The sequence below is a fragment of the Fulmarus glacialis genome, unplaced genomic scaffold, assembly GCF_000690835.1.
Source record: "Fulmarus glacialis isolate BGI_N327 unplaced genomic scaffold, ASM69083v1 scaffold23836, whole genome shotgun sequence".
Taxonomy (NCBI): domain Eukaryota; kingdom Metazoa; phylum Chordata; class Aves; order Procellariiformes; family Procellariidae; genus Fulmarus; species Fulmarus glacialis.
Window position 1 is genome coordinate 6015 of NW_009216551.1, and position 9573 is coordinate 15587.

At 56.0% G+C, this 9573-nt stretch overlaps 1 protein-coding gene across 1 annotated transcript; it reads right to left on the reverse strand.

Moving 5' to 3' along the window:
* Positions 1-314: 314 nt before the first annotated feature.
* RBPJL (recombination signal binding protein for immunoglobulin kappa J region-like) lies at positions 315-8769 on the reverse strand. Its single transcript, XM_009579353.1, has 11 exons — positions 8720-8769; positions 6373-6498; positions 4672-4742; positions 4298-4413; positions 3286-3460; positions 2772-2909; positions 2105-2214; positions 1866-2006; positions 1353-1508; positions 1011-1114; positions 315-588 (listed from the first exon to the last, which is right to left on the reverse strand). The coding sequence occupies exons 1-11, from the start codon at positions 8767-8769 to the stop codon at positions 315-317; spliced, it is 1461 nt and encodes a 486-aa protein (XP_009577648.1).
* Between the last annotated feature and the right edge of the window lie 804 nt (positions 8770-9573).

Below are 9573 nucleotides of genomic sequence, written 5' to 3' on the forward strand. Positions count from 1 at the left end.
CATCAAGGGAGCTGTGATGCTCTGTGCCAGCACAGGAGGTAAATCGTGAAGGTTAGTAAAGAAGCAATTGAATCAGTAAAGAGTCCCTGAAGCCTGATTTATTGATGCTCTCATGTGAGATCTCAGCAGGGTGAGATGCTGCCATGAAGAAGAGACAAGTCAGCAAATCACAGTAACACGGTGGGATTCGATGCGTGGGGAGGACCCTTCAGCGGGGCCACCCCGAGCCATGGATGGGGACCCCCAGCAGGGCTCAGGGCTGCTCCCCTTCCCCAGGGCCGGCGGCAAGGCCGAGCCTCTGCCCGCCCAGCGTGCTAGCTCTGCATGAAGAGGTGGAAGTTGGTCCTGGTGAACTCCTGGTGGATGCTGTCAAGTAATTTGTCTGAGTCCTGGGGGACATCCGAGAGGACCTGCTGCCCTGGGATGAAGCTCTGCTCCGGGGTGTAGGTGAACGTGAACGAGCTGGAGTAGATGAGGCCATCGTCCCTGATCAGCAGGAGTGGGACCGTGATGGGGTATCGCAGCCACCTCCAGTCACTGCCGAAGGCAGAGACGTCAGGGACGACACACACCAGGGACTTGGGGCTCCTGGGAACAGTCAGGAGAGGAAAACGTGCATTAACCCCGGCCGGCCCGGCGCAGGAGCGGCCAGCAGTGAGTGCCAGCACATCTCCTCCAGCCTGGAGCTCAGCGTGAAGCCTCCAGCCGGTTTCCCCTCTCCTCCCCAGTGTTCTGTTCCTCTCTGCCGGGGCTGCTTGCTTATTTGCAGCACCCAAGGTCCCCATGTCCCTTGCCCACTGCTATCCCCAGGCTGCAACCAGAGCCAGCAGGCACCAGCCAGACTCACCCCTACCTCTCCTTTGCAATGCTCATGCTTGGTCCCACAGAACGGGCAGTGCAAGTGCCCCCGGCCCCGAGGTCGGCAGCCACGTCCCTCCCAGAGCTGCCCAGCGCTGCCCAAACCCAGCTGCCATTCCCTGCCTGCTCCCTGGCCCCCTTGGCCGCGTTACCTGTACATAGTCTCTGCTTCCACATCTCCGAACCAGACCTTGAGGTGTGCGTGGAAATACTCCCCCTGCACCTCCAGCATGGCCACGTCCCCACCGCCCGTGAGCTGTGATGGGCAGAGTGCATGGCAGCGTGTTACGTGGTGGAATGAGCCAGACTCCTTCTCCCGCAGGATGCTCTGCCTGTGTGACCCATCCCTGCCGCAGCAGTCCAGACCTGGGCATTCCCTCAGCATCCCAACACCGGGAGACGCCGAGCGTGGGTGCAAGGGCTCAGCAGCAGGAGCCACGATGGAGGCAGCTGATGGAGAGGCCGGGGTGGCTGGTGGCCGGCACTGTGCCTACCTGCAGGGCAGTGATGAGTGGCACGGGGCTGACGGGCTCACGGACGCAGGCCAGGCTCTCGCTGAAGGTGTACTCCACTATCTCGGTGCCGATGATGGTCCAGCAGGAGCCGTCGTTCAGCAGCTCCCGGTTGGCTTCCTTTGGGCAGGGAGATGCCTGCGGAGAGTGTCACAGCTCCAAACACACCGCAGCGGGGACGGCGGAGGACTGGGGCCAGGACTTTTGTCCCCGGCATCTTGGTTCCAGCAAGCGACTTGGTGCCTCTGCTTTGCTCACTGGATAATGGGGATAGTGATGCCTTTGCAAAGACCTTGGTGACGATGTCCCCACCAAAGCAGGCAAGCTGGAGGCAGGTGGCTTTGCAGCAATTCTGACCTTAATTTGGATGAAACCCCCCTTTGCTGGAAGACCCGTCCCGGTGACATGTTCCCCAGCCAGCAGCAACACAGAGGAGCTTGGAGAGAGGATGGGGAGCACCCCGGGAGTCCTCACCCCCTCCTCGCGCTGCCGTACCTGGAACTGGATCACTTTCTCCGTGGAGAGACACAGGTACATGCGGTCACTGCCCTGGAACTGGAAGGCACATTTGTGGAGCTGGGAGATGGGCTCGTCCACGTCCAGCATGGCGTACTGCTTCGTCACCTTCCGGATGATCTGCAGGGTGACAGCATATCCCAGGGATGGTACCCGTTGCTCAGAGGCACAGAGCGGCCAGGTCCATGTGTCTGAAATCTGTGGGGATGGAGGCTTACCAGGGGAGGCAGGGTGATGCCGGTGGCCGTGCAGATGAGCTGGACCACGGAGCCGTAGCGGATATACCCTTCCCGCAGGGGGAACTCGCTCCGAGTGCAGCGTTCATCAGCTTGGTGGGAAGGAGAGAGGCAGAGTCACTGCCCCGAGCAGCTGGGGAGCAGGTTAACCTGGGCTGCCTTGCTATGCACAGGTCTGGCCGTGTTCCCGGTGCTTTCTTACTGCTTTCTCTGCTCTGCAGGTGCTTGCTGCTTGGAGAGACCACTGCTCCCAGGGAGCCCAGCATGGGAAAGCGGGACTGGGATGCAGTACCTCCCAGAGACACCGCCAGAGGCAGCGTGGGCAGGGATGCTGCTGGCCTCTTCCAGGCAAGTTACTTGCTTGGATTTGTGAGCCTCCAGTCTAGTACAGCTCTTGCTGCCCCGGTCACAGCCCGTGTGCTCTCAGGGCATGACGCCAATCCTCAAAGCCAGTGGGAAACAGCCGTCAGCTCCAGAGACACACCAGGAACGCCGGGCAGAGGTGAGATCTGAGCCAAGTTCCCGCATCCCCAAGCTATTTCCCACCCCTTTTGTCCCCAAGAACTGGCTTTGCAGGAGGGGAGAGCCAGGGCTGGAGGCAGGCAGCCCTGGGCAAGGCTGGTGTCAGCGGCCCCACGAGGCTCCTTACCCAGGTGGAGGGTGAAGGCTGCCCACTGCCTGGCACTGGCGATGAAGGCTCCCCCCTCGACAGAGAGGTAACGGGTGCTGACGGTCTGGGAGCGCAGGCGGTTGAAGAGGGAGACTTTGGAGCCCGAGGAGATGCAGACTGCAGGGAGAGGTGGCTGGGTTAGTGCTTGCCAGGTCTGTGCGTGGCTTGAACTATGGCTTTGTCAAGCCAAGGGAAGACAAGTCCTGGTTACTGGTGTAACCAGCCCAGCAGGAACCAGCACCCCCCCGGCTGCCCAGCTGGGATTTTCAAAGGTGCAGGTGGAGCCCACGGTGGGGAGCACGTTGGCATCAGGGCATTACGCATTGTAGTGGGTGAACCCTTCAGAAAAGAGACATCAATGAGACACCACATTAGATACATTCCCCTTCTTTTGAGGGTGCCTGGACCCGTAGCCAAGCTGTGAGCACTCAGAGAGCATCCCACCCTGGGCTCGCACCCGCTTTCTTCCCCACAGAGCCATCCCCATACGCACGGTCCGTGTTCTTCAGTGACTGCTTCTTCTGCGAGGGCTTGGAGATGACCTTGATCAGCTTGCTGTGGAAGGTGCCGATCTCCTGCCCGTTGCTGAAGAAGAGCTTCAGGACCAGGCGGAAATGCTTGCGCTTGTCCGCGTCCGAGATGTACAGCGCCTTGGCGCAGCCGAAGCCCTGCCAAGGGCAGAGGGGGGCTGCCGGCAGCTCCAGCCCAACCCCGCCAGCCTTCCTCGCCCTCCTCACCCTCCTCACCATCCCGCAAGGACATAATAGTGCCCTTTCAAAGAGCTCCGGGTTCATTTAAAGGGGGAAATGACCAGAGATGTTATTACAGGTGGAATGAAGAGCTGGGGATCAGCAGAGGCTTTATTTACACTGGGGGCAGAGAAATCCTCATGGAAATGAATGTTCACGTGTGATTTATCCCACATAACATGAGAAATCACCCTGGGTTTATGGTTTCCCCACCGTCCTGGCCGATACGCCGTGCCTTAGCAGCAACACAAGCACTGCAAACAAAGACTCTTTTTGTAAGATATCTGGCCTGACTCAGACCCCGTGCTCCAGATAATGCTTTTTTTTCTTTTTTTCCCCTATCAAAAGATGCCAGACCTCTACTGAAGCTCTTGAACTTTGGGATTGATCAGGCTTTTTTTTAGCTGTTTATCTGCACATGAAAGACCGGGCTTTCGTTTCGTGATAAGCAGCAGTGCTGCTCATCGGGAGAAGGTACCGGCGCTGAGGGAGCTGTGCAAATTTTGGCAGCTCGCCTGCCACAGGGCTGTCAACCTGAAAAGATGGTGCTGAAGAAAGACGGGGCTTTTTGCAAGGCAGAGGGTGGCAGAGCAGGAGCGGGAGGTGATGGCTAGGAAGGAAGGACCACGACATCCCGAGGAAGGGGACAATATGACATCCCAGGGTGTGGGGTGACGCCAGGAACAGCCCAGCCCATGCGTGACTGGGGTCCCCATGGGGTGCCACCGCAGAGCCCCGGGGGGCATCCAGCTTTACCTTCGCGTCCGGCTGCTCCTCGAAGCTGAGCTTCTGGGTCTCCATCAGGCTGCTGCCCATGCTGTCCAGGCCCATGTACCCACACACCCGAAAACCCACCTCTTCCAGGTCCCTGGCTGGAAGAGATGGGGAGAAGCACCCTCCAGCCCCCATGCAGGCACGAGCTTGGGCTCGGCTCCTCCTGGCGCGGTGGGTGGCCCAGGCTCCAGCTGGGTCTGGACCGCAGAGGGCTCAGCCTCGAGGGGGAAAGAGGAGTTTGGGGGGGCAAAGATAAAATAAACTGGGTCACTCTCCCCTTTGCAGAGGTGGAGGGCAGCTCTCCGTGGCATGGGAAGGGAGGGAGGAGAGGTCCAGGGCTGCTGCCCAGCGCTTACCTTTTATCTGCTCCTGTTTTAACTTCCATCCCGGCCCGCTCAGGTAAACGCAAGGTGGGGGGCAGAAAAACCTGCAGAGACAAGAGGACATTGTCTTACTGCACTTCAGCATCCAGAAAAGGTCCTCAGGGGTGACGGGATGCCTGTGCTGAGAATGGAGACCTTCACCCAGGACTTGCCGGCGCCGGAAGCAACCTTGCATGCTGGGAGGTACGTGGTGCTGCGGCGAGGGGCTGGGGACCCACCGGCTGGGGGGCACGGGCAGGGCTGGCCGGAGGGATCAGGCTCTCCTGATGTAGCTATCTCAGCCTCTCTGCCCTGCACTGGCCTCCAGCCGCAGTGTCCGGGTGGCTGCCACATCTATTGGTGTCGCTGGTGGCCACGAGCCCATCGGCCGTGGACGGTCCTGGGGGGGAGGACGGGGCGCCTCGGCCCCCCTCCTGCCGGGAGCCAAGGGCGGATCGGGCCCCCTGGCTCTGCTCGCCTGCCTTGTGGGAGTTTCAGCAGGTCGGGAACAGAGTTTGCATTCACAGCCAGATTTGGAGCCCAACGCAAATAAATCTATAGCCAGGGTTTTGGAAACCTATTTTCCTGTGTTTTGTTTGGGTTTCCACTGTCTTTGCACTTGTGTGAATGGTGCAAATTCATCCTTTATTGATACTGGGTAAAGTGCTAGCAGAGAAAACACGGGTGCAGGGGAGTGGATATTTCAGAGCCCTAAAGTCCTGGGTACGGGTTTATTTAAACAAGTCATCCACAGCACGGGCCCCTGACTCTCACCAGGAGCGCACCAGCACCTTTAAACTTTAAGCTGGGAGCTCTGTGCTGGTTTTCTCTCCCTCTCCCAACCTGGCATCTGATTTTCACACTCATCCCTTGCATGGGGTCCGGAGCAGGGGGAGGAGGCTGTTCTGAAAGCCCAGTGATATGAGGGCTTCCCTCCTGGCTGGGAGACCGCATCACAAAATAAAACCTTTACCTATGGAGCAGCAGCCCCTGGCAGGAGGCTGGATGTGATGAGGACTTTGCAGGCACAGCCAGCCCAGCTTCGAGCTGTCTCCTGGGGTCGCTGGGGTCTGGGTGCGGTTATGGCTTAGAGGTAGAGCTCGTCGCCTCATAGCTACTCCACACCCAGTAATAACGGAGGATTATTTATATCACAAGGGTTAATGGAGGATTAATTATATTACACTGCCACGGTCTGACGTCACTGCCCAGGAGTAGCAATTTTGGAGATTCAAGCCAGAACCTCAAGGTGTTTTTGCAGTGCGGGAAAGATTTTCAAAAATAGTAGCTTTTTGGAGACGGTGGGCACTGATGGAAATGCCCCAGTCCCTGCTGTGGCTGTTCAGATTTTAAGACAAGATTTCCAGAGCACTTAAAACACTAACCTTTCCTCTTCTTCTTCTTGAATAGTTTATTTCCTTCTTTTACTTTATCTTTCTGATCTCCATTACATCATGGGAGGAACCTAACCATTGGGAATGTCTAACTGGGATGGATCCAGATGGGAGGTTAATATCCTTAGTTCAAGACTAAACAGTAGTTTTAGATGCAAAGAGGTCATGAATGAATGGAGAGGGGATATGTCAAATCATTTGTTTCACCAGCTTAAATGAGAGAAATCTAGCAAGGCTGAAATTGAGCTTTAGGTAGCTGGGTGTGGAAGTGGCTATCAGAGAAGCTGGAGCCGTCTCCTACCTTTTTTCATTGCCGTATGACTTCTGTGCGACTTTGGCGTGCAGTATCAGCACTGTCTGGTCTGCCGGCAGCTGCAGGTACCTCCGCACACCTTCTCGAAGCAGGTTGGTTTGGTACGGGTTGGATCTACAAGACAGCGGTCCCCCGGCACTGTAACACCAGAAGCGGGCTCCTTGCCTTGCCCTGCCAGCCCTACACCGAGCAGGGGGCCTGGAGCACCCTCCAGGGTGGGGAAGGTGAAGAGGCTTTCCCATCGGAAAGCACTGGAGATCAGAGAGCATCTCAGCTGCTGTAAGACCGGGGTTGGCACTGAAAAATATAAAGTTTGGATAACTGAATAACTGCTTCATCAGTTTTCAGTCAAACACACACAGGGCACTATGTTTACAGCTCTGAAACGCACATTTGTAAGACTTCCAGTCCCACACAATGATGCCGGTGCCCTAATTGATTATTAATTTGGTTTTCCACCCGATGTGCTGTATGGCTTTTTGGTGAGTTGGGGAAACGATGCTGCTGAGCCGCGAGTGCAGCTGGGGAGCTGTCACGCAAGGAGGAGCTGCTCGTTGGCTTCTGCAAGGGCTGTTGGGTGAAAATAGCTGCATTTTTTTCCAAGACCTAAGAAGTGGGTGTTTTTGCTGATTCTTTCTGCTCTATTAACTAGAAGGAGTTCCCATGCACCCAGCATTTAACTCTGCTAACTTAGTAGGTTGGGCGCTACCCAGCTGGAGAGAGATGAGGTGGGTCCAAGCTCGAGGTGCGCCTGCTCTGCCACCTGGGACACGTGTGCTCTAAGAACTGGGGGATGAGAGGGAGGAGAGTTATGGAGTGTCTACTGGGGAGACCTTTTGTGGTGCTGCCTTGCTTTCAGAGGAGGCGAGATTGCCCATCTGAAGAACATCAGCTCCTGCCCTGCTGAAAGCCCTTCGGCTGCATAAGAGGAAACCAGAGGAGAGGGAAGGGGTGCTGCCTGGGCAGGAGCCCCTTGCTGGCACATCTGCCCACATTTGGGATGTGGCAGCTGGGCACACTCAGGAGAAATTGCTCCTACCAAGAGGACCCAGCCTGGCTGGTTATGAAAAGGTCTTGACTTAAGCCTGAGCTTACTTCTTCCATGCACTGAGCTCCCTTGACTTGCTCCAAAGGGGTGTTCGTGCCTGCTGGTATTTGGACAATGGCTCTGTGTTTCTGCTCTGCATGCCCAGGAGATGGTTTTGGACCCACCTGGATGAGCACCAGATCCAACATCCTCAGGAGAGAGAAAGCTGTATGGAAACTGGCTTCAGGCTCAGGCTCTTGACCCTCCCAAGGCTGGTGGGGGGCACTTGTGACCTCTCCACTCAACGATGGCCTTGCATCGGAGACAGAGAGAAACAGCAGTGGGCAGAGAAGGCTGCGAAGCCCCAGCCCCAGCTACAAAAATGCTGCTGAGCCACCGGGAGAAAGTGGCCGGGGACTGTGGGCAGCGCCGGGGGATCGCTTGGAGAAGTGGTGAGGATGGGGGGGTATCCACCACGGCCACCTAGGGAAAATCTTGCAAGAGGTACGCAGTGGAGCATCCCCATTAAAAACAGTCTCTCTTCCTTTTAAAGGAGCTAGAAATGGAGAATAATTGAGGGCATAAACGATCAGATGTGTGAAGAGAGGTAAATCTGGTCCTGCCAAGCACCCCAAGGCAGGCTACGGTGAGCTCTTGCTGGGCTCAGAGGCCAGAGCAAGCTCCCAGGGAGAGAAGCAGCAACCACTGCCATCCCAAGCAGCCTTTTAGAAGAGTTCATCAGCCAGTTTTGCTCTTCCCAGTGCAACACATGTATTTTAAAGAGGTTGTGCCCTTTACAGGTTCTAGGACTCATGTTACAATTAGCCTTAAACTTATCTCCCTTCACTTCCAGTTTTTCCACATGGATGGAGCTGATGCTCTCCTGTCTGTGTGTGGAAGACAAACACGTCTCCCATACAAGCAAATATTTACCCAGCGTCTCCTCTGGGTAGTCCCATGGGGACCTGATGCTTTGCACTCCACAGATTTTCCCATCACTGCTGTGTTTGGCTGTTAGATGGGCAATATAATCTCCTGCCCTCCTTGTTCTCAATTCTTTATCCTAGATGTGTTCGCAGGATCCCCAGCAAGCATAAATCAATAGAGCTCTGCCAAAATCAGATTTACAGCCGATGCCAGTGTCACCCACAGCATTAGCTGCTGCTCTGTGTCTGAGAAATGAATGTTTTATGGCCATGGCTCGCAGAGCACACGCTGTAACCGAGCTCCTCTCCCCGCGGCAGCCCCAGCACTGCTGCCAGCGCACGGCTCTGGGCTCAGCCACGGCTCGCCCCAGCCGGCACTCACGGCAAGCCAGCCGTAGCTCCTTTGCCAGATAGACCCTCGGATGGCTCCATGCCGAGGCTGGATCCCGTTCCCTCCGACTCTCCATCGCGGGGCTGGGAGACTCCTGCTCCAGCACACTGAAGTTGAGCTTTACCAACCAGTATCCCACCAGTGCCCTCTCTAGGATGAGTTATTTAGAAAGGCTGGAGTGAAGCTTTTCAGCAAGACTATCTACTGACTGGTTTATATCTTTGCACAGCCAGAGGGATCCATAAGAAAGTTATTTAATCTTTTTCCATAATGGCAATCTGCAGCTGTCTCACCCCTTTGCTGCCAAGCAGTAGTGTGATTTCAGCTTTGATCCACCTTTGCTATTTTTCCCTTCATCCAAAAGCACCACTTGGGAATCTCTCTGCAAAAGTCTTTTTTTTTTTCAGAACTAGTGATTGTGATCAGGATACATATGGAAAAGGCTGTCCATTGGCCTGACCTTGGCAATTCTTTCACACTAACACAACATGGTGAAACATGAGTCCTAAACCTTGCTGGCTCCGTTCAGTAGCATTTCGCCCTCAGTTTGTCAGAGACAACGGGCACAGAGCAGGGGAGAACCAGGCTGGGTGTGTGAATTTTTTCCTGGTGAGTCTCATCATTCAGTATTCAGTGCAAAATGAGGAGTGTAGCTTTGGGTCCTTGCTCATGTCTCAGCTGCGGGGACACATGCTCCATCCCTGTTAGTGTCACCACCAGCACCGATGCGCTCACCAGCGCCCGTCCGTATAGCTTGGGGTCTGCCTGGGAAGCACCGATCCCCACAGAGCAGCTGGGCTGGGAGCTGCTGGGGGGAGCCTCTCCCATTAACCCATCGGCAGAGT